The 24,684-nt window shown below is 41.0% G+C and overlaps 4 protein-coding genes across 17 annotated transcripts in view; 3 read left to right on the top strand and 1 right to left on the bottom strand.

Annotated features, from left to right (window-relative positions):
• Positions 1–1,672: 1,672 nt before the first annotated feature.
• On the top strand, positions 1,673–3,397 carry LOC116785697 (interleukin-8-like). The gene is made up of 4 exons (XM_032685668.1): positions 1,673–1,736; positions 1,911–2,046; positions 2,713–2,796; positions 3,367–3,397. The coding sequence occupies exons 1-4, from the start codon at positions 1,673–1,675 to the stop codon at positions 3,395–3,397; spliced, it is 315 nt and encodes a 104-aa protein (XP_032541559.1).
• Positions 3,129–24,684, bottom strand: part of LOC116785682 (probable bifunctional methylenetetrahydrofolate dehydrogenase/cyclohydrolase 2) — a 32,805-nt gene continuing 11,249 nt past the window's right edge. For 7 of the 14 annotated variants that reach the window (XM_032685629.1, XM_032685636.1, XM_032685642.1 and 4 more), the window contains one exon: positions 23,124–23,576. In XM_032685629.1, coding sequence (XP_032541520.1) covers positions 23,467–23,576 — 110 coding nt within the window. In that variant the 3' untranslated portion in view covers positions 23,124–23,466. The other 7 variants (XM_032685640.1, XM_032685630.1, XM_032685631.1 and 4 more) reach the window with 7 other exon arrangements.
• LOC116785694 (interleukin-8-like) lies at positions 6,397–9,535 on the top strand. The gene is made up of 4 exons (XM_032685663.1): positions 6,397–6,483; positions 7,224–7,362; positions 8,288–8,371; positions 8,969–9,535. The coding sequence occupies exons 1-4, from the start codon at positions 6,420–6,422 to the stop codon at positions 9,042–9,044; spliced, it is 363 nt and encodes a 120-aa protein (XP_032541554.1). The 5' UTR covers positions 6,397–6,419; the 3' UTR covers positions 9,045–9,535.
• LOC116785695 (interleukin-8-like) lies at positions 14,821–17,991 on the top strand. Its single transcript, XM_032685665.1, has 4 exons — positions 14,821–14,953; positions 15,706–15,841; positions 16,589–16,672; positions 17,242–17,991. Exons 1-4 carry the CDS (start codon positions 14,893–14,895, stop codon positions 17,270–17,272), a joined length of 312 nt encoding a protein of 103 aa, XP_032541556.1. The 5' UTR covers positions 14,821–14,892; the 3' UTR covers positions 17,273–17,991.

The following is a 24,684-nucleotide window of genomic DNA, read 5'->3' as shown; positions in this document are numbered from 1 at the left end:
AAGAGATTGACCAGGAATGTGATAAAGGCCTACAGAATTATGAAGGAAGTGGAAATCAAGGATGAGGATCAATACCTACATCACATTTCCCCCTAAAAGAATCAGGAGGTAGCAAATGAAACCAGGCTTGTAGTGGAAGACTACTAGGGATGAGTGTCAAAGACACTTCAATGTTTTCTTACGCGTTCCTGGACATCTGCCGATGGCCACGGTTGGAGAGGACACTCATCAGGCAGCCCTCTGGTGTGACACACATGGCTGTAATGAGGTGCTGATGTGCCCTGTTAGCTAATCCAGCTGTGTTGGCTGCACGCTGGAAAGCAGTGGGGAAACCACGGGCTTAATCCCAGAGCTGCAGCTCTTACTAGGCTGTTATTCAGAACACATCCTGTAAGGCTATTTACAGTCAGACACTGATAGATATGGTAATAGCAAGTGGAATTCAGTCTGGCATACAGAAATTTCTAAGTCCTTCATGATCACTCAGAGAAAAATAACCTATGTTCATTTATATCTGGTCCTGTGCTTTGTTCCTTTGACTTCTCCGTTACATGGCAGAGGAACAACAATGGGATTCCTTATTGTTTAACCCAAATAAAGCCCACTTGTGTTTTAGTATTTGTCTATACTGCTAGTAAAAATGGTTGTACATCTCTGACTTTATCTGAATAATCCTTCTTCATGATCTCATCTTCACTTTTCCTTTAATTTTATTATAATTAGAAGAAACTTTCTTTTCACAGGGTCAAATTAAAATTTGAAAAAGTGGTTCGATTTATTTCTGAATCAGAATCCTGGAGCAGCTTTTAGAACTTTCCTCAGCCCAAATTCAAAACAGCAAGGAGCTAAGAAGTTTAGGCTTCAGAAGAGCAGTCACGTTCAAAAAAAAAAAAGTCACCTTAGGTTAGGCAAAGTAATTCATCATGGCATAATAACATAGTCTGTATGTTCTCAGTGGTACAACAAAGTCAGTCTGGATTCTGTTGCTTATTAGGCAAAGCAATTCATCATATCATAATAATATGTTCTGTAGGTTCTCAATGGTGCAACAGTAAGTCTGGATTCTGTTGCTTATTCCAGTGATGCCAGATTTGAATTTATCAAAAAACATACTGTCAGTATTTCTGCAGATGTTATCTCAGAATATAATTATTTTTTAATATAAAGTAATATAAGGGAAAGGGGACCTAGTATCTATCATTTCTACGATTATTACCTCCTAGTTCTAGCAAGTCTTAAAATGAAGAAAAAAAAAATAGAAGACTAAAGACACACAGATGGAAAATAATGGAGAAAATGCCTTCCACCAGTGGAGGAAAGTCAGAAAATTATCACAAGAAATACAGAATTACAAAGCCCCTAGAAACTCCATACAGCTCAGTACAGGGCAATTCTTTTTGTCTTTACTTAATGAAGTGCTTTGTGTTAACGAGAAGGGATGTTGTGGTCATGAAGGGAAAGGGGCTTACCCATTCACCTGTGACTCACTGCACAGCAGCATCTCGCAGGTTCGGAGTTTCCGTGGTTGTGATGCTGCAGTGCACAGGGCAGCCAGGCAGGATATAAACACGGGTGGCCCCAGAGCACAAGCACTCGCCATCCCGGGAGCTGCCCGAGCTCACCCACCACAGAACCAGGCCCAGGCGACTCGAGGAACACACACTCTTGCATCATGATGGGCAAGGCTGTAGCTGCTGTCCTGACTCTGCTCCTGATCTCAGCGGTGGGAACACAAGGTAAAGGAACCCCTCCTAAAGCTCTCCTGACTGATGGCCAGGGCAAATGCTGACAGGGAGAGACTGTGCTGTCCGACCAGCGCAGCAAAGAACTCTCCTAATGCTGTCAGCAAAACGAACATGTTGTGCTTCCAGCAGAAACAGTGAAACACTCCACCTGTTTTTGTTTTCCAGGTAAGGCCCTGGCACGGTCAGCCATTGAACTCCGGTGCCAGTGCATAGGCACCCATTCCAGGTTCATCCATCCCAAGTTCATCCAAAACGTGAACCTCAGCCCCAGCGGACCGCACTGCAAGAATGTTGAAGTTATGTAAGTGATTTTGCAAAACCCTCACAGTTACTTGCCATGAAGGAAGCAGATTTTGTGCTCAGGACGGTGTAAGCGTTCTGTGAGTGATGTAACCAGCCAGCCGGCGCAGCTGCTGAGAGTGCAGAACAGCAAACTCACAGCCACCAGGCAGCAGATAACTTTCTAAAACTCTGAATTCCACCAGCACGTGAAAAGATAATGCACAGAGCCATTTGGGGCAAGTGATCAAAACATCAGCTTCAATGGTTAGGTCAAAAAAATGATCACCCTTCTACTCAAGTCAATGAAAAAAACAGCATTAGCATAGAAATCATATAATCTGGTCATTGTCCAGAACTTTTACTGTAACCAGTAACAGTACAATTTCTGAATCAAGATGAAAAGATTTAGCCCTTCAGTTAAATACAAAGCAAGTTGCCGAGGGAAAAGAAGCAGTTTTGAAAAGAGGGAGAGTCCTGCAAATGGTTTAATGCATCAGACAAGTAGATATGAGAAGATACGAGACCATTTAAAAAACAAAACTATGCTAGACTACAGTCTCAACTGATAGAGCTTAAAAGGGGAACACGTCAGTGTATACCTAGAATGATGCTATGAGACAAAAGTGACACTGCCCTGGAGTTCACTAAGTAGCCCTTTTCCCTTCCTTTTTTTTTGCTGTTGTAGAGCTACCCTGAAAGACGGCAGAGAATTGTGCCTGGAGCCCACTGCTCCCTGGGTGAAGCTGATCATCAAGGCAATTCTAGACAAGTGAGTCATTCCTTCTCAATGAGCACAACTTATCGAAAACCGGTATTTTAACTGAGCTACCAGACACATACGGTGTGCAGTGCTCCAAAATTCTGTCTCCTCAGGCACCTACTACTGTTTGTGTTCACTAATTGTGACAAACACTGTGATTGCTTTGAGCTTTAATTATAGCATTAACTACTGAAGCCTTACTGTGCCACACATCCCACTGGAATGTAACCTTCATCTCTCCTAAAACAGAAGCATTTTGAGAACCTGCAGCACAACTACTCAGGAAATCCAGGCATTAACTGATTGGTTTTCTCTTGCTTGCAGTGGTAGAAAGTAACAATCAGCTTTTCAAACTAATGGCATTTAGTTACATGGGAGGAAAAAATCAGGCTTCATTTGCCAAGTGAAGCATCAAACTGTGGAAGTCCACTGCCAGTGAATATCTGTGAAAAGGTCATGATGTACCAGTGTCCCTCAGGTTCAGTTACAGTTTTTCAGGAGCCTGGGCACAGAAGCACAAAGTGGTGGATTTCAGCTGATGCCAGCAAGTCTTACCTGTTCCATCTTCTTTCTTTCCAGGGCAAACCCCAAACCTGAGACAGTGTCCTAAGACATAGAAGAAAAATGTCCTAACTCGTCCAGCAAGACAAAAATAGGAGAGATGCTCACCCAGCTTCTGGCAGCTCCCCTTCTCCTGCCTACTATGTTCACCCTTTAACAGCATCTAGAATATGGATTCCTGCTTTGTAGTTAGTTGACAACAGTACTTTAAGTCTTTATGTAGGAGTGACACCCTGACAAGCAGGCAAAAAAATGGCTTGTGAAAGGGTACAGAGACGATTCTGGATTAAATTTTGCTAAACACAGCTGGAACAGTGCAGTGCATGCATGCTCAGCAGAGCTTTCACTAAATGACTCCTGCCTTTTTGCTAACAGTTTAGGAAAACACCAGCAACTCCTTCTCTTTAGCAAAGCACGGACAGGTAACAGCAACTGGACCTGGGTCACTGCCACTCACAGTGGGCTACTGGCCAAAAAGGGGAGCTTGCAGAATTGGGATGTCAAAATTCTGACACATCAGGTTTTATGCCATCATTTTCAAGATATTATTTATAGTGAATTAGTGTTGTAAAGGTATAAACATATATTTTAAATCCACGTCTTGTCTAGAAAAAAGCACTTTATTTATACATATATTTCTATTTATTTTTGCATATTTATTTCCTTTTGCATAAGAATGTAATTTATCTTAAATGTTTATTTATTTATTTATTTATGGAACTATTTATGTTCATGTGCCTAATAAACAGTTGTTGAAATGTTTTCACTTCAATACTGTGTCTTATTAATTTCCTTATAGAGAGCTGAAAAAAAAAGGAAGCATTTCCTTTCAGTTTGTATCACATAACGGGTTCCCAGAAGGGCAAGTGGTGTCTGAGTTGTGGTGTCTGTGTTGTTTGCAACAGCAGCAAATTGTCGTCTCTGGGGAGTGCAGATAATTTACAATGGGAGGAATTATAAAAATCATCTACTTTCTTCCTCTTTTCTTGGCAGACTCGTGTTTGCAGAGGTCTGGATGATAAAATTCCCAGGTAGTAATGAACAAATACTGGTTAATCACAGAACCTGCAAGGCCATAGCAGTGTGGTGCTCTAACAGCACAGCAGCTGAGAACCTGACAATAAACAAGGGGCTTCATTAACTTAAATAAACAGGGAAATCTGATAAATGTTGAGGAAGTCACTGAGCCTCCTCCCTAATTCCAGTGAGAAGAATAAGGGGAAATCCTAAGAAACAGAGCTCCAATTGTATAGCCTCCTATCTACCTATGACACAACAATTTACACAGGAATGTTGGAATATGAGCAGCAAACACTTGAGAAATGGGAAAGTTGAACAAATACTTTGATATTTGTTTAGCTTCGGTCTTTTCCAACAAGGAGCCACTCCATATTCTGGACAATCAGCTCATGTTTGCTCAAGGTGCAAGATATAAAGGGAATTTTTAGCACTGTTTGAGCGAGCTCTTGTGCAAGAGGACAACCATTGTGACCATGCTTTGCTCCCTGTCTCCATATCTGCCTCTGTCCCACAGCACGGCATTGCGCAGCCTGCCAGACCTCAGAATGGGAAGGAGTCAAATTTCCCAAGGGGACAGGTTTTGTTCAGACTTGTCTTACAACTCTAAGCCTCCCTGTTTCCTGAGGGATTTTTACAAGCTGACTTCTCTCAGAGATCCAGTTTGGAGATAAGCATGTGTCAGAAACATCAGCCAAGAATGGGGAGAGGTGGGGAAGACTCACTTGATCTGCATGGCTGTAAAAGTACGAGTGTATCCTAAAGGACTGGCACCAGTTTTAGTGCCTTACAGATACAACACATCTAACCTTAGCCACGAGCAAAATCCCAGTCAAGTTACTGGGAGCTGGGGCTCTTCTCAGAAACTCCTGTCTAAAATGTCAGCAATGGCTGTGCTCCCAGGAGCCCAGGCAGGTCACCTGCATACCCTCTTCCTCTATAGGTTATCATCACTCATTGGTGAGACGTGATTCCGAGGCTGGTTAGAAATGACACCGTATCACATCTCTGTTCCGTGTGCAGTCACGGAACACCTTTTCTCAGGAAGGCAACAACCACCCTGCCGCTTCCAAAAATGTGTTTCAGTGTTCCTGGAGACTGCTAAGGGGAGCACTGGGGCTCTTTGGGCTCAGTGACTGCCTTTGTCAGACGTGGGCTGTTCTTCCGTGTTAACAGAAGTCACTTACGACATGTGTTCATCTGCTGCCTTAAACACCTGTGATTATTCTAAATGCACGAGGTTAGAAAGAAAAACAAGCAACTTTCTAAGTGCTTATTTTAACCAGGTGTCATTACGTCCCTTTCTGCCAGATACTTTTCCTTTTCATAATCAGAACAGATTAAAGTTTCAGAAGAGTTTAAGTGCCTTTGGTGATAATGCCTCAGTCATTTTAAGTGCATCATTTCCTGCACAGTGATTAGAGAAGCTTTTCAGTACAGAATTAAGCATCTAAATCCCTTTAGCCACACTGAAAATTACAAAATCCTTTCAGAGAACAATAGACATTAGGTATGTCTTGCCTTCATAAGATACTGGCTAAATAATTTCATTGGATTCATATCAAAATACAGTAAGACTGGAATGAAAAGTTACTGGAATTATGTAGGGTGAAAGTTTTTGCACAAGACACTTAAATGTAACACAAAGAGCTGAACAGAAATTCTATATTCAGAGAGGAGGAAAAAAGTCCCTTTATTTTGGCTCAGGGGGATATCTGGTAATGCTGTATAAATTTCCAAGTGCAAGCTCAGCATTGCTGATTAAAACTAATATCCCATGAAGAAGCGCAAACAGCAAATGATGGATAACAACCACAATTTAAAGGAATAATTTAAAATAAACAGCAGCAAAAATTAGGGAAATTTGAAGTGCCATTGAATGGACTGCACAGAGATTTGGATTTCTTATGCAACACTCTCATGTGCTAGGAAACCTGTGTGTGTAGCACCCATTTGGTCAGCACTCAGGTTGCTGGGAGTGCACGCCTCAGGTATAAAACCCGGTGGGAAATAGCACCAGAGTGGGACATCTGTCAAGAAAACTTTGCACAGCAATGGATGGTAAATCTGTTGCTGTCGCTTTGGTTCTCTATCTGGTCTCAATGGCAGGGTCAGAAGGTAAGAAAATTATTTCTTAAAACTCAGGTAACTAATCAATAAACATACATATGCAAATGCAAGAGGGCTTAGATATGTCCATGATGGCTTTCTGCATCTTCAATAAACCATCATTCAGTAGTCACAGGAATCATTTGTACCTGTTAGGATGCTTTCTGTCAGTAAATGAGTTTATTCGTGTGTCATAATATATGCTTTTCTCCAGATTTTAAGAAGTGTTTGATTTAAGACAAGACCTTTTTTCCTAAATATGTCCATATACCTCTTCTTTTCCAAGTAACAATTTTCTCCTATTTGTGATTTTATTTTTGGTAGGCAGGTTGTTGATAGTGCTTCCTCAGAGCAAGAACTGTCTCATTTGCAGGAAAGAATAAAGAACATGAGCAGATGAACATGGTAGAAACTAATAAACAGTATGTGTACACAGTTAATGATGTTAACCCACTTTGTTCAAGTGATGCAATTTAGGTAGAACCTGGTCAGGCACAACGGCGCTATGAAAACACCTAAGTATTTTCACTTAGAGATCCAGCTTTAAATCCAAATGCACCTGTACATCAACAGCTCTAAAAATGTGGCTGCTGATTTTGTGCAGATGCAGTTAATTTTATCCAAGTATCCAGCAAATCAGAGTGCTGAGGAACGAGAGTAAATCTGGCAGAAGGGAATACACATTGCTTCATAGCAGCAAATAAAGAGACTGTTCACGTACTTAGACATAAGTGAGTTTTGTTCCACAGGTAAGGCCCTGGAGAAGACCAACGAAAAAGGTTCCCAATGCCAGTGCATAAGCACTCATTCCACGTTCATCCCTCCCAAGACGGTTCAAGATGTGAGACTGAGCCAAAAAGGACCTCACTGCAGAAATGTGGAAATCATGTGAGTACTTTTGCTAAACAGTATCTTGCTTCTAACAGGAGGAACTGAATCTGCATTTCTCACTCCAGTTACTTACGTACTTTGGGTGGAATACTTCCCTTGTGAAGCCTCAGAGAAACCAAGTGTCAGGAATTAGGGCCTCTATCCAAAGGAACGAGCTAATTCCCTGTCAATGTTACAGTCAGCTTCCAGACAGCTCACATCTTAATTATCACCAACATCAGAGGAGAGAATTAGATCCCCACAGCACATCCAGTGCTGTATCACCCAATTAGTAACTTAGACAACAAAGAATCAATCTAAGATATAATCTTGATGCTCTTGAGATGAATTCAAACAAATTCCACTGACTTGGTCTGCATGAGGCAAAGTTTGAAAGGCCGTGAGTTATTCCCTGTGTCAGAACTGCACACAGAGTGCACACTCCCTGCGTGAGGAGTGCAGAATTTGGATGACATTCCATGTGGGCACAAAGTAAAAGATACAGTGAGCTTCATTTAAAACCACACCAGGAACTGGTCACACGAACTGGACCAATGCATTCAGTAAACAGAAGGGCTCTTTCACTGTGGTTTCTTAAGCAAATACAATCATACCCTCTGTGCAGTACAGTGTGGCATCCAGCTCCACCTCACTAGGAATTGGTAATTTCAGCCAGGTTTGGTCAAAAAATTAAGTTCCTGAAAGGTCTGCTAAACTATGACCCCACAGAGAACTGAAATCAAATAGAGAATTCATTTGGCTCATTATAAGATTACAACATAAACAACTATCTTGACATCATTCATAAAACCCCCCAAACAAATAAGACAAAACCAAACAAGTCCTTCAGTAACTTAATGGACAAATGGCTAAGAGACATTTCCAACCATTAGGAGGGTGGGAGGCCCCCCTGGCCCTAACTTCTCTGTTTCTCTCTGGGCAGAGCTACACTGAAGGACGGCAGGGAAGTGTGTTTGGAACCCACTGAGCCCTGGGTCCGGCTCACTGTAAAGGCTCTGCTGGCAAGGTAAGCTGCTTCCTTTACTGGAACACCTTCAGTGAAGAGCTAGTTTTAGAAGGCACATTTAATTTCTTGGCATGCAAATGTTCACCCTCTTCAGGCATTAGTAATTCTTTCCCACAGTTCTCTCTAAATCAATACTTCTACATGCCTGAGGAGTAAAATATTGTCCTAGCTTTGACATCTTTCTGTTGTATTAAGCCACCCAAAAGGCCGCAATTGTGATGCCCCTAAACCTCTGCTGAGAGACAGCACATTTGGGGTGTGTTTGACACTTCCAAAAATCAAACTCTGAAAGACTCCCTTCCTCTTTTTGGGTATAATTCAGACATGCAGCTGGCATTTCCAAGAGCTTTCACTGCTGTAAACAGGCACAGTCAAATCCCTACTTTGCACAAAGGCACGTGCAAGTCCTTTCTGTTGGAGCAGTTCTTGGAGGAACACAGATTTTTCTTGACTTTGCACATATGTCAATCGGTTGATACAGTAAAAATAAGTCCTTAACAACTCATGAGCATTTATTGCTCTCCCTGTAGCTTGTATTAATAGTAATTGTTTCTTCAATAAATTTCTGAATTCACTTTGTACTTCATCTAATTACAGGGCCAGGGACAATACTGAGCCACCAGTCAGAGAGAAGTCAAGGAAAGATACACCTTGGAGTTCTTCAAGGATATGAAATGAGAGGAAACGCTGATGAGAATGCCAAGGAACAGATCCCTCACCTCTGCTACATTACTAGAGTTGATTATTTTTCTTTTCCTGAGATAGCTGCTAAATCTCCATATTTCCTTTGCTGTGTCTATCTCTAAACTTCTGTCTGTGATGGATCAAGGATTCAAGCTTAATGAATGTGTTTTAGTGCTGTAAGGATGAGAATAAACAAGATTAAATTAGTTACCCTTAAATGGCCTTACTTAAAGCAGAAACAGAATTAGCAAACACATGGATAAACACATAATAAGGAAGTATTTGTGTAGCTTGGAAGGAAGTAATTTTTCATGCACTTGTTACAGTTGTTGACAACTGTAGACTAGGGATGTGGCAGGCCCCACAGGTAGAGTCATATTGTCTTTCTGAAATCCTTTCACAGCCCTCACTAAACATTAGAAATAATGAGGCTAAGAAAGAAGTCTTGGAAACGAATACATAAGAGATGAAGTGCAGAATGAAAAGATCAGCTTTTATCAATAAAAGAACATCACCCATGGATTCCTACACCACTTTATGTGGGGTCCCATTTGGTTTGGCAGTTGCACAAGCTGTCTGGAAAGGTCACTTGCCATGAGCTGAAGTTCTCTGATGATGATGGAAAGACAAGGCTCAACTATAAAGAACCGCAGAAAGAACTCAGGAGACTCACAGATTAGGCGACAAACTACCAGGTGAAATTCCCTGCAGGAAGCAGCCAAAGTGAATGACAAAGGAAAAAACTACAAAGCTCCTATGAAACTAAGACATTCTAGGCTGGCCAGCAGCACATGGGAGAGAGATCTTGGGATGGTGCTAAGGGGTAAAATAGGAATATGAGACCAGGGAATAAAGAGAATTTCTAAGTGTCTTTAGCTAAACAGTATTTGACTGGGTGTACCTGCAGCACAGGTGCAAGAAAGCACGGGCTGACACCTAAACAGGTGCTTCACTGTCTCATCAGCAGTTCCAAGTCACTGCCAACCTCGGGGTAATGACTAGGAGTTCATGGCTTTCACAAGGAAGCTGCTAAAATTAGAGATACTACATCACCTGTGCTACTTCTATTTATTGTGCTGGAGTTTCCACTTAAAGACAGAAAGATGCAGGCAGAGAGACATGTATACACATATATAGCAAAAGAAGTTTAGAAATCATATTTCTGAAGAAAGAACACATTATTTATTTTAATATAACAGGAAATATTTGGCCTTTTTTTTGTGTGTCTCATGTTAGTTCTACCTAACAATATAATAGACCACATTTTTTTGCTTTGCAAAAGGATTTTGCGGCTTTCATATTTATTTTATGTTACTGCTTAAGGGTCCAGGGGAATGCTTATATGACTAAACACTGGTTTCAGTGTCAATTCCCATTGATTCACTGTTAATTTCTTTCTACAGTCAAAAGGGTGTTAGTGATTTGCTACACACTGATGATGCCTGGCCATATAAATCTAATTTCTGAGACAGCAGGTTCTAGCAGCAGGCACCAGACCAGAGATACATGGTGAGAGCAATAGAGGACTCCAAAATACCATGAGTTCCCTGTGGAGTTCCATCTTCCGAGCCCCAGGGTGGGAGGTGGGGTTTGACCCCCACTGGCCTCCTGACCAAAGCAACTCTGGATTGAGATCTGAATCCATAAGTTGACTGAATACACCCTCTGTTCCTTCCTGCTGTTGCCCCTCAAAGTTTTGGTGAACAGTAAGATCTGACCTGTCCAGCAGCTTGAGATGCAACGGATCAGCAGATTTACACACTACAGCTTTTCTGACAGTTCTCACTTACAAGAGTCAGACATGAACGTGTGACGTGTGTTATGGCCACTGACCGCTTCTAATTTAATCAAAAGTTCCCAGCACGAACTTCTTAAAACCTGCCATGCGTTTCCTCCTGCCGCTGCCAGATCTTACTCGCACAGTCAGAAAATGCTGCCGGCCAAACTCATGAAAGGCAAATGCAATTAAGCAATAAATGCAGCCTTCCTCTGGCAAGTAAAGCCCAGTTGCTGATGCCTAACAATTCCCTAGGTGGACTTAGTATCTTTTCTGTTAATACCAGGTAGATGAAGTTTATTTTTAATATGAATTTATTGATATTTACTAATATTTTGTTATTTCTACAATGAATACTAATGTATAATTTTCAATATTACTAGATGCCTCATATTAATATTTGCAATGACTTCTCATATTGAATTGCATCAAATGAAACATTTCATTTAATCCACAAAAAATTTTTAAGTGAAAGCTACAAGTCAGAACTGACTGTTTTCAAACAGAGCTGAAATATATATAATAAATAAGTATGCAATCATATGAATCTATAATTATACACTGTATTTATAAAAACATAAATTAAAAGGCAATCAGCTGAAAAGCCTGACTAAGGCTACATAACCATCTATATTAAGACACGGAAGTTTGAAAAATCCCACAAGCTGACCTAAGCCTTTCTCCTTTCCTTGCTATCACTTCCTCACATAGCAAGTCAAACCCCAGATGTCTAGCAGATATTTTGCTTTTTATGTGTCTTTCCCTAAGCTCTGCCTCACTGTAAATTTCCAGGAGTGTTTGCACAACATTGTGCCCAGCTTCTGAGCAGCAGAAGGGATTATTTCCTAGCTCCTGTATTTGTCCCCTCAGCTTTCTGCAGCTCAAGTGGAATGGCAGGCAAATACCAAGCCCTTTGCAGAGCAAAGGAGGTGGTTTCAGAAGACAGAGTGAGATTTTTTCCTTGAGGAACAAGAGTAGCTGGTAGAGAGGACACACAGGAGACAGGAGTTGACACTCACCTTGCACAAGCTCAGCTTGCACAGGCTGAACCCTCATTCCAGAAAAAACTTTGCCTCCTGGGCCTTTGGGTCTTGTGTGCACAACTTCTCAAGTGAGAGGTTGGAATTTGTCTAAAACAAGATAGATTCTTAATTTTCTTAGAGTAACTTTACCAGCCCAGGAACAGGAGTATTCCTCTGGAACTGGAGCTACTCAAACCAATAAGAGACTGAGGCTCAGCTTTACCGCATCCCTAGTGATGGTCTTGGTCACTGGAGAAGACCTGAATCCCCTTGTGTGGGGTGTGCTTTACTACCTACAAAGATCCCAATCAAGATCCTAAAATACGGCCTTTTGACTTTTGTGCTCAGTAGACAAGGTGATGAGTCATGAAAAACCACTAGTTTCCATCCTGCAACATAGAGAACTCATCCTATATCCTGCCTTAGAACACAGGCAAGGGAGGTATTTACTTCCTTTTCAGCAGTTTCAGCAATCAGACTATTGCATAAGTGTTGTTTTATTCACTGCCAGTGTGGTTTTAACAGGGTTTAGCATGGAAGGTCTCTGCTCGCAGCAGCATCAGCTCACTCGGTGACGCGATCCTTCAGAAGGAGCAGCAATTCCATTTGCACCAGTCATCCCTGATGGCTGCCAGGAAAACACGCTGCCAAAATCCAACACTGGATTTGCAGTTCCCATGGCAGAAGCCTGGATAAGATCCCGGGCAAAGTGTTGCAGGGATGTAGGGAGAACTTGGGTGAAACATGGCACTCCCAGGAATGCAGATTAGAAGTGACTGGCCTTCAGGCTTGATCTCAAGCCTCAACCTTTTCATGCCACTATTGTCTCTTACACCCCTTCACATAATCCCAATGAAACCGCCACATCAGCAAAAAAGTGGAGGGAGAGGAGATGCTTCAGCTCTCAGAAAACACAGTGGATTTACATTTCATTACAAACATCCTGCTATTTTAGATAGATACTCTTGGCTTGGGGGCAGGGCTAAGCATAGGTGGAGCAGGCTCTTGGCTTCACTTCTGACCTGGGGATTTCTGCAGATCCATTACTGCCACACGCAGGAAATAGCTGAGTGTGGTGGCAAGGAGGACAAGCAGTCACTGAATTCCCTGGGGGATTTGAAGGGGAATTCTCCTTTTTTTCCCCCAAGTATTGATAACATTTGAGTATGCACCAAAATTAGACAATAAGGCTGCAAATAACAGAAAAGTGGAACCCCTAATCGAATGTTAATTAACCTCTGTGTGTGTGCATACATGTGTGAGACAGAGATAAGAAGTCAAAAGAAAAAAATCAGCAAAGCCTTGTTTCAAGTAAACTGGTTAAAACTCCAACATCTACAATCTGATGCTAGTGAAACCACACATTAATATAACATAAACATCATAACACAATATAAGCAATAAAACATAAACCTTAGTTCCTGGCAAAACCCTCTTCTGTTTCACACCTTCAGAGAACTAAACGTATTTTTCAGTGAAGATCTCTAAGAGACACAGCTAAGGAAGAGCACCCTCAGGGGTCAGAATCAGAATCTTTGGTCAATGCAATACCCAGTAAGAGGTAGAAGAGACAAAGCTGCTGGATTTTATCCTGGGATGGCTGACATAGTAATGGGAAACAAATGAATTTTCATTGCAGAGTTCCTTTTATCGAGTTAATGACAAGTGTATCACAGTAAACCATAAGAAATCTTTCAATTCTTACTAGAAATAAATTACAATGCTTTACCTACTAAAAATGATTGAGTTTTTATGAACTCCTCAGAGTTGGAGAGAAGTGCCTCTATCAATCCACAGATCCCAAACCCACAAAGCTGTGAGGGTGGAGATGAGAAGCAGCAGAAGTCATCATGACAGAAGCACAGTGTTTTTACAGCACCAAAACAGAACAGCTTCTTGCAATCACACACACTCCAGCTGGGTTAAAAAACCCAAATCTTAATCTAAGCAACAGATCAGCATTTGAGCCCATCTTCCCTTGGAATTGTCTCCCTCAAGAGGTAATGTCTCTACCTGCCACAGCAAATAAAGACTCAGCATTCGCACAACAATGTTCCCTAACAGAAATGCCTAACAGTGCCATAATACTTACTGTTATCTCCCTTTCCTAAGACCTAAGGTTACTGTCACTGCAAAAACACTTCAGAAGGAAGTTATAAAAATTATCTGAACTTACAGAGGAAACAAAAGCAGTTGTGTTCACCAGGTCATGCTGTTATTTTGCCTATAAAGCTTCCTCTGTTTATCATTCATTAACATGTGTGACATGAAAAGTACAGGAATGATTTTCAAATCCATTCAGGATTCAATATCTCCTTCACACAGGCACCTTTGAATACTGAACCCTCAGTTCCTTAATGAACGCAGAGTATTAGAGATGAATTTACTTTGTAGGATGCCACTCGAACAGGAAAAAAAAGAATAAAAATGAAACTAGTTTAAATCAAAAGAGTGTTGAGGTAAAACGCTGACCCCAGTGAAAAAAACTTTATAGTGATTTCAGCACTGCCCAGTTTCCACTCCAGTGGCTTAAATCAGGGGAGTAGAAGCTGTCATCATAGATGGGGATGAGAAATTCAGTATCAAGTATAGATCTGGCATCCCTACAAAGAATAGTTTAAGGAACTGAAGAAAATAATTCAAAGTGGTAGCATAAATGTAACTAAAACCATCCTAAAGTTATCTTACTAAACAAGGGTATACATTAGAAAATGCACAAAATTCTCAAAAGTCTACCAAAAAAATTGGAATGCGTGGCTACTATATACATATTTTAATAAATTAACATATCATTCTTAGCAGAATAATTCCTCGTCATCTAGGAAGGAGTTTCACAACAGTCATGTGACTCATTTTTACTGCATCTGGGAAATTCCTGTAACGCAATCTCCATGCCAGCAGAGCACACAGGCTGGGCACAAAACTGTATATAAGCGTGATGGGTCTCCCAGAGCCACCATCAACAATCCTCCGGGACACGCGCTCACTGCTCCACAGAACCAGAGCTGAACAACCCACAGGAAAACTCCTGTCCAACCATGAACGGCAAACTTGTGGCTGTCCTGGCTCTTTTCCTGCTTTCAGCAGCTGTGTCTCAAGGTAAGTAAAGCCTCCCAAGGACCCCGTGGCTGTAGCATTGTCCAGGCATCTACTGAGATGCTTCTCCTTGCAGAGTAACTTTCTATTTGTCTCAGTAAATTAGTTTGGGAGCTTTTCAGCACCCCTCTTCAGTCAGAAAGAGAGCCTTTGGACTGAAAAGTTACTGACACCTTGTGGGAAAAATTTTAAGGATGCAACTTGCATTTGCTTTGTTTCTATGTTTCATTTGAAGTGCATGTGGCTAGAGACAGGATCTTCCGAAGTGTTCCAATATTTCTCTGCCTTCCCACACAGAGAACAGTTTATCTCATATTAGTTGCTTGGTGACCATCCTGCCTCAAGCAAGTAATATGCAGTTGGGAAAACAGAGAGCAAACAATATGAAGAGAAGCATGGGCAAGCCTCCAACTAATGAACAAGTCTAAGGCTCTGTCTTCTGCAGAGTGGCCAAGTTTTTTGAACCAGATATTCAAATAATGCAATTAACTATACAGTGTAGTCAAGTACAAGGAACCATAAAATATGTGGGTTTATTTTTAAAAAATGTTTTGATTTAGTTTCCAACATGCTTGGGCATCAGATCCTCTGAAACAAATAAGCTACTGATACTCATGCCCTGAGGATTTAGGCAGCTTGGACAAATGCAATATTTTAATTGAGAACATTGTTAGAATAGACCAGCCTTGCTTTATGTCTGATATAGTTACGATAAGGCCACCTGTTAAACCCCAATCTGCCCTTTCTGCTCACAGGTAGGACCGTGGCAAGGATGGGAACCGAGCTCCGGTGCCAGTGCATAGCCACTCATTCCAGGTTCATCCCTCCGAAATCCATTCAGGATGTGAAGCTGACACAGAGCGGCCCCCACTGCCAGAACGTTGAAGTCATGTAAGTAGCTTTGCAAGAGATTCCTTCCTCTTCATACACCCTGCTGCTGCCACTGCTGCAGGACTTTGGGGCTTCACAAGTATGACAGTGAGCAGGCTGACCTGATTTAGTCACATTTGGTTATTATTTTGGGAGAGACAGCTTTAAGTGATACACCACATTTTTCACCGTCTCTATGACCCTGTATTTCTGAACTGATTATTGCTCATCTGTCATGGGACATATTAAATATTTCTAGTGGTAGAATATGAATTGCAAGGACTTGTCAGTTCTTAATACATGAGGTAATGACGTAGCTTTAATCCTGCATTTATTAGGCTCAATGAGAAAAATTAAGTTCCCAGACACAGATTCAGGGAAACAATGAACCTAACCTGGTCTGAATAGCACAGAGGAGGGATTAAAATGTTGAAATCCTTATACTGTTGAACCACTTTTTCACCACTGGAGGTTTCAATTGTGTAAGAAACTTTTCTAATGTAAACAAATCCAAACCAAGCATCTATATATATTGATAGAGATTTTTGGGAATGTGCAACTGCTTTCAGAGCAGACACACAGACTCACACAATTATGGAGGGTTCTAGTCTCTTCACTTGTGGAACATATAAAACAAAATGGCCAAATCTAAGCTACAGCAGCCGAGATGAATTTAAACTATCTAATGTAAAAATGCAAGAATACATTTTGTGAGTAAAACAATCCATGTAGCAGTTTCCTGACTCTTCTTTACCCCCTGTTTTGCAGAGCTACTCTGAAGGACGGCAGAGAAGTGTGCTTGGAGCCCAATGCTCCCTGGGTACAGCGGATCGTACAGGCAATTTTGGCCAAGTAAGTCCCACTCCCTCTCAATTTGGGCAGTTGAGAGGTAAAACTCCCAGAAGAAAACCAATTTGTAGGATTTCTTAGTGATACTTTCTATTCCTTCTTAATCACATTTAAACAACAGGGAAATTTCCTGCTTAATTATAGAATTAGTCCTAGTTTTTCTGACCCTGCTGCAGGGTCCTTGCTCAACCTGATACATCAGTACTAAACCTCTTAGTACCAGCAACTTCATCTGCAGGGACAGAAACACTGATGAGTTCAGCTCCCTTTGAAAATGAGGCTTTAAAAAAGTCATCTTCCCCTTACTAAATTCCTGTTTCTGAGTTCATGAGGTTCTTGCTGCAAGTCAGTGCAGAAGTTCAGGCTGCAGAGGTTTCCCAGCTGGGCAGCAGACGCACATGCTGTGATTTCAGGAATTGCTTTTGAAACATTTACTTTATTCTCGCTGTCCCTCAAGATAGCACATAGAATTGGAAAGAGACCCCTCATCCTTAACTGTTTGTGCAATGCTAAGCAGTGATAACTGTCTTGAATAACCTCTTAAATAATCCTCTTTCCTCACCTCTTAACAGGGCTCAACAAAATTCCGACTCACCACTCTAAGAAACACCAGGACAGAAAAAATCTGGGAACTGCTCCTGCTCCTCCACCAAGAGGAGCATGGTTCAGGCAGTGCACCATCTTCCACCTCCTGCATGCGTGTTGTAATGTTAATTATGGACGGTTCTATTTATTTAACTATTTATTTAACTGCATGTATTTAAGGAAGTCTTTCACAATGGTCAGTGTTGTGCGTGGGACAGAGTCCCTTGACACTGCAGGAAAAGTGGTTTGCTGAGGGAGACTGAGAACCCTTGGCAGCCACTTCAGCCAAACACAACCGGTGAAGTGCAATGCACTTGCCGCACTGTTTATTTTTGCTATTGCACCAGCAAACTGATGAATCCTCCTGCTCCCCTGGAGTGCACTAGTATGTTGTGTCAACAACAGCTTCCTCAACCACAGTCAGCCTGTGGCCAGACTGTGAACTGTAATGTCAAACTTGAAAAACCTAACTACAGAACGTGTAACACTGTGTTTGGTATTTATGTATTGTGATTTCCATGGTATTTATAAACGTATTTATTGAGTAGTTTCTATGCAAGAAAGAAAACTATTATAATTTATTTAACTTCTACTGGATTTTTGATTCCTACTATTAATTTCTGAAGAAATACAATCTCATTGTTCTGTACTTGACTGTATGTCTAATTAGCTACTCCATCAGCTAACGCAAAAAATCGCATCTTACATACACAGAAATTGATTGTGAATGTAATTACTCCTAACAATGTATTATTAAAAGTTTTATATGAGAAATCCATTTGTTATGTTTGACGTTTTAAATTTTCATTTGCTATATTTGGAAGCAGTCGGCTTTATCTTTGTCAGCTTGATTTCTGGAACTGAAATGAAACCTTTCAGTCCCTGGTACCATAACTCCCCCTGTCACGGTAACCTAACATTCCTGAATACACTAACAAATCCTTAGGTAGGGTAAATGGCTCACTTTCCTCCTTTGGCTGTTCCCAATCCATGGGGAGGGGTGGGCTGCAGGCCAAGGCCCCTTCCTTAACTACCTTGCAGACAAGAGAATTTTACCCTCAGACACTTAAGCACTGCCAATGTACAGATCAGCTCCAGAGCTGTAAATCTTTACTACATCAAAAGGCCACCATTTAACTATCCAAATGGGAATTTGTGATCTTTACTTTGGGTACCCAAATAGCAAGCCTTTGCCCTGCTGTAACAACAGCTTCTTATTCTGACCCCTGGAACGCAGAGTGCTGAGCACACGATGCCTGCCTCTTTTAAAGACTGTCAGAAAGGGAAATGGGAACAGGAGAGAAAGGGCACAGGTTTAAAGGCTGTTACTTTAAACTAGAGTATACCTGTTTATTTGAGGGATGCACACTTTTATGTCACTGTTACCTCTGATCTAGATAGTCTTACAATAGCAGAAGGATTTTTGCCAGGTAGCTGTGGGATAGTAAATAAGAGAGCTGTTTCTGGCTTGCTTCTTCTTGAAGACCCTTCTCAGTAAGATTGATGTTGATCCTCTCCTTGGCCCATGTTGTGTCCCTGCATGACAATTTTATAACCCTGAATAAAAGCACTACAAGGCCAGGAGAGCAAAGTAAGGTTAACACCACTTAGTCTGTCTTCTGAAGTGGGTATGTTCTCTTATTGAAAATGAGATAAAAGCTGAGTTTCCCTCTTTCTGTTACCATTCTTTGGCTTAATGTAATTTTTCTTCAGGTGCCAGCAAAGTAAATAAAAAATATAACTCCTTAGGAAGCAAAATTAACTATATTTTTAAGTCAACTGAAGTCAGAAACAACTAAAAAAAATCAGCTGCCTGTAGAGCTGGAAAAGCTTTCACAGAGTTAGCTTGTAATCTTAATGTGCAAAAATTGCAGCATAAAACAATCCAGACAAAATCCAGAGCACAGACATCAGCACTGAAGTCACCAGTCCTCACTTACTGCGAAATACTCTAGGTAATCTGCTGCTGTTAGAGGGAGGACTTGACTATTGCAAGAAAATAGTAAAAATAAAGATCTCTGATAATTCGAAGAAATCCCTTCTTGTAATGTGGATCAGGATTTACTAAATGTGCTGCCAGCAAGAACACAATTAGGAAAGCTGTGTTCAGACATGGTAAAACAGGTGTGGATATTGACTCAGTAATTGCTGGAGGGTTTGTTCTCCTTTTTGGGGACTGAAAGTAAGAGAAAATTCCATCATCCAAATTGCTTTTTGTCTTCATGGTCTATCTTACATGATCTGAATGGAAAGTAGCAAAGTACCTGTTTTCTGATCCAACTGACTATAAGAAAGCTGAACCACTAAGGTTCTTTACATAAACTTGTTCCTTTCTGCTCACCCCTTAAGAGTTTTCAATACAGCAAACCAGGATGAAGGCTCTCGTTAGGAACTGCATGACTCCTCTAGATACACCGTGTTCTATAATCCCACCTACCTGGTCAGACTAGGGGGAAAGCTGAAGAAAAGGAGGGTGTAGCTCTGGTTACTTCAGCGATTAGGCCACTCCAGCTCTAAACAATGTGCCCTGTGGCCCTTCAGTTATCAGACCATGCAGAAGCCCCAGGGGAAAACGGCACCCTTTGGAACCATGCAGACTATGCAGTAAATGTCTTTGTGTGTGTACATCTGCACGTCTGTGTAACATACCAAGAAGCTGAGCAGGCAGTGATTAAGAGCCAGAACACTTGCAACACAATGGAAAGACAGACCCTGGGATTTCACTGCAGTTAACTAAATGTCCTTGTTCATCTCCTCCTTTTCCCAATCTCATGAAAGCTTCTGCTCCCCTTGGCTACTTCATTTAGCATCTAAGTTGTATTTCTGCAAGACTCTCAGAAGGCCATTACACTGTACAGCTGCCATGTGCATTCATCCCCTTCCTTTCATCTCACTACCCTCCTCACGATGAAAAGTAGCAGAGGTGTTTACATGTCCCTTCTCTCCTCAGCTATTCTCTTGGTCCCTTATTTAACCTTCCTCCCAAACCACTTTCATTTCCTTCTTTCACCAACAAGTTTGGTTGGGGGGCAAGAGGAGAGTGGCAACTACCAACAAACCAAGCAATGTCATTTCCTTATCCTCAAACTCCCCCTCTCATGCTTGGTTGCTGGAGTTCTGCTCTTGTATCAAAAGCATTTTCAATCACGAACTGTAATTTGTTCCCTTGAACTTCAGTGTTACTGTTCTTGTAATACTGAAAGTATATTTCTCTCAAAAGTATAAATGCTGCAAACTATAGATGAAGTCATTGGAAGAAATACTGGAAAGTCCCTGAAAAAATACTTCTAACTCTTAGAAGAACAGAGAATGCAAACTTTAGTTTGTTGGCCTCAACCTCTCTGTTGGTGCAGAATATTGACTAATATAAACATCCTGCTCATGTATAAGGTAACAGATGCACGACCCATGCTGTATTTGCTTTTGATTATCGATTGCTTCCCATTCTAAAATAATTGCATTTCTTTTGTTCTTATCACATAATAATGTTTCTGGGAAAATCCCAGGGAAGTTACACATAACACTGCCCTGATATTGCAGACTTGCTCCAAGCGTCGCATTTATTCCTGTTTATAACAGGATATTATGAGTGACTCCACAGGAAATGGACCCTTTGGAAATTATACAAACTGCCATGGAAATTTTGGGGTCAGCAAATAGGCATTGTGTTTCTGTGTGAAAAAGTGAAACAAGAGTTTTGCTACCTGCAGAAATAAGCCTGAGATCACTGTTGTTGCAAACCATAATGAAAACTGATTTTTACTATTACCTGCAGTTAAATTATTTTTAATAATAACCATTGGTGCCAGTCAGTGCACAGATGACTTCACAATCCCTGTGGATTTCTAGGGAGGGAGATTCTCAGTGTGGAAGAATCTGGAAGATTACAGGTATAACTAAGCTTACTGATACTGTTTTCTCTGCCCTTTCACGATATAGGCAGCAGTGTGACATCTCTCTATAACCTTCTGCAGGCAGATTTCAACACAGCTATGCCGAATAACTTAGTACCATTAAACAAATACCATTTATTTTAGCAAGTACCAACCTTTGATAGGTCCAGCTATCTTATTCTATCAAAGTTCAAATTCATGAGGAGCATGATAATTTTGTTTTGAAAAAAAGATTTGTACTCAGTTTGCCAGATCCCACCTGTGTGTATCTCCATGGACTCAGCCAAGGACTTCAGCAGAAGGATAAAGTGCATGTTGGCAACTCCAGTATTAGTGTGTTGATTTCTCCTACTCCTTACTGGAAGACAGGTGAACTGGGGAAAATCTAATCTTTTTATCTTTTACAGAAAACTTTTTCATACATAGACACCTTATAAAAATCTGTGGAAATAAAAGGTCATTAGGCAAGCAGCTTCTTTTGAGGGCCTATTTGGACCCAGTTAATTGACTTACCTCCTGATGAGCCTTCAGTTTTTGAGAAGGAGAGTTAAGCAGCTTTTCTGACTCAGCTAACACAAAATGCCAGAATTCCAAAACCAATTTTTAAGCACTGAACTAACATTCACATTGAACTCCTCAGAGCTTCTACTTTTCCCTTGAAACTATTTTCCGGAATGATGAAAGCTTTATAGCTCATTAGAGGAACAAATTAATAAGTCCACCCCCTTGGCCCAGCTCTTTTATTAAAGATATATACTGTATACTTGCACAGAAATAAGGAGTCTTCAAAAATACTAACGATTCTTCTTCTCTTCTTCTGTTTTTGAGACCACACTTTTTTCAAGTTTGCAAGCAGACAGGAGAATCAGAACTGAACCCAAAATGTCAATAAAATGTCAGAAGCTTGAAACATTAATCGCTTCTATGTGAAGCGTGTGCTAAAGCATTTAGTGAAAGGTTTCATGAACAGTGAGACTGGACGTGACAGTGAGAGCCTGGATTATATGTGTTTCTTTTTACTTGAAGTAGAACTTCTTGAAGGAATAAGAATGTATGAGAAGGACCCACTGTGTGTGGGCAAAACACAAGCACAGACAAAACAATTACACTGCAGTTAAAAGGGAAGGGTTTCTAACTGAAAGTCAGTAACTAATTAAGAGTTTGTCCATGTAGGTATCAGATCTTCGTGTGAGAGGGGCTTTGTCACCCAGCATAAATAGTGAAGAGCAAGTGACTTGTCAAAACATCTGATGCTCTGAAAGTTTTGTGTTTTACCTATCAATAACCAATAAAAGAATGCAGAGCCACCTGGCTGGTACGTGGCTGAGCCAGACAGCACCACCAGCAGACCAGTCATCAAGCCAATAAAAATGTGTTTGCTGACTTACTGAATTCCCGCTGTCAAAATTCCATCAGCTCCTCATTTTCTGCTTTCTTCTGTTTGGAACTTCATCTCTGACAGCAACGACCGTCATACTGCAAAAGAGAAGCGATTTACGTAGGCATTGCTTACCCTGAACACAAGTTTAATAAAAAGAGCCAAAGAAAACAGGCTTTGTTGTAGCTGGTTCATACTGAACACTGCAGCTTCACCCACTCCTCCTAACACCAAAAACACCCCAAGCAGTTTTTGCATAGTCAAATCTTTCCCCAAAGTCAGTAGGAGACTCCATTGACTAAGGAACACGGGAAAGAGCTGTCAATCCATCTGCACACATCTGACCTGTTGGTAGGCCAAATCCTACAGTCATTTCCCTGTTAAAAAATTCTCACAATATTATTCCTGCTTGGAGGAAAGGATGAAGGAGAGCATGTAATGTCTTCTGATATTAAAATGACTATTAAAAGAAAGAATAAGAAGAGAATGCATGAGAAGTACCCTGAAGAATTTGTTTCAAATGGCGTGTACTAGGAACACAAGCCAGGGCCACCCAGATGGAAAGTGTGCTTGATGGAACAGCACTCCCCTAAAAAATGAGGATTTGAACAAAACAAAAAACTTCATTAGAATACATATGATTTTGCAAATTCAAGTATATATTCAGATGCTAACGGCAAACTTTATCTAAATTAAACAACTCTTAGCTCACAGCAGAACAGTATTTGGAGAAAAGTGAAACGCATTTTTCAGTCAATGTCCTGATCATATTTATTTTATGGGAATTTTCTAATGTTTAGCAGAAAACCAAAGGTAAAAATGCAGAATTAAAATGGAATCAAACGTTCCTCTTTTCAAGAGCTTATTTTCTAGAGAAAGCCTCTAGTATGTTTAGTCTCCTACCACCTCAACATACTCCTGATGGGCATTCACTAGCAATTTTAGGAAAGAAAAAATGCTGTGCTCATGTTGGCTGCCATAACTTTTAAAACAATGTCTTGACATATTCCTGTACCTTGTGTGTTTTGAGGCAACTTGGGAGTCCCACAAGCTGAAAATTTAAAAAAGGAGGGAAACCAACAGAGAAACACAAGATAATGGGGGCTGTAACCATCCACTCTGTCCTCACTGGTGATCACATTCATCAAAAATGTTATCAATGGGTTTCCTCCAAAAACCTCCTTCCCTAAACACATCCTGAAACAAGATGAAAGGATATGTGGCCCTCTCACTGTTTTGTGTGTTCACTGAGAATTGAGCAAACTTATCACTGCCATTTTGCCTTCCTTTCTACAAAGGGCAGGCATTTTTTGTTGCCAGGAACAATGGAGTTCATTTTACCACAGACTCCAAAGATGCCCAAGGCTGACCCCGCACGTGGCACTCAAAGAGCTGTAAGACAGAATCCCCTGGGATGGCAGCTTTAGTATCTTCCAGGGTGTAAGCCAAGTATGACTTTGCTTTTCCTTCCTTGCAACACAAACAATAAAAGTAACAGACAGGATTAAAATGTGGTCGTCATGAGAGAAAGATGCAAAGATTTTGTGATGATTCCAACGAGTGTTCCCATTTTCTTGTGGTTCACCCGTCTTGTGTCACTGTTTTCTCAACTGATTTCAGCACTTCAACCAAAAGACCACAACTATCCAAAGCACACCCTCAAAAATTACTCAGCTCCACCGAATCTGAAAACTTAGTTGGATTAAAATTGTCTTTATCCAGGTTTAGGGGGATGTTGATTTGGGGGCTTGGATTGGGTTTTTTATTCCCATTATAGCCAGGAAATACTACAAAACATAGGATTGGTAGAGGTAAAAAAGGTAACATAATGATAAAACTCAGAGAGGGTAGCAGCAGGACACACCCCCTGACTGCAGACACTAGTAGGTAGCAGTGACATCACATTTTACAAATCACAACCTAATTCATTCCTAACCAAATCCCTGCAGGAAAAAGCCCTGCCCCTTCAGAGATTGCCCATGTTAAATGGTTCCCAGGCCAGGAAAAAAGTTCACCTCAGCCTTGTATTGGGGACACATCCTCCAAAGCCATTCTCCTGCAGTTAGGAGAAGCCCTCACTTGCTGAAAGGAGACATCTCCTCTTCAATTGGCGTTTGGCTTTCCTGGGCCTGCTGCCAGGGAATGCACGCTCCAGCTGC

The sequence above is a fragment of the Chiroxiphia lanceolata genome, chromosome 4 (assembly GCF_009829145.1).
Source record: "Chiroxiphia lanceolata isolate bChiLan1 chromosome 4, bChiLan1.pri, whole genome shotgun sequence".
Classification (NCBI taxonomy): domain Eukaryota; kingdom Metazoa; phylum Chordata; class Aves; order Passeriformes; family Pipridae; genus Chiroxiphia; species Chiroxiphia lanceolata.
This window is presented reverse-complemented; position numbering and strand designations above follow the sequence as displayed.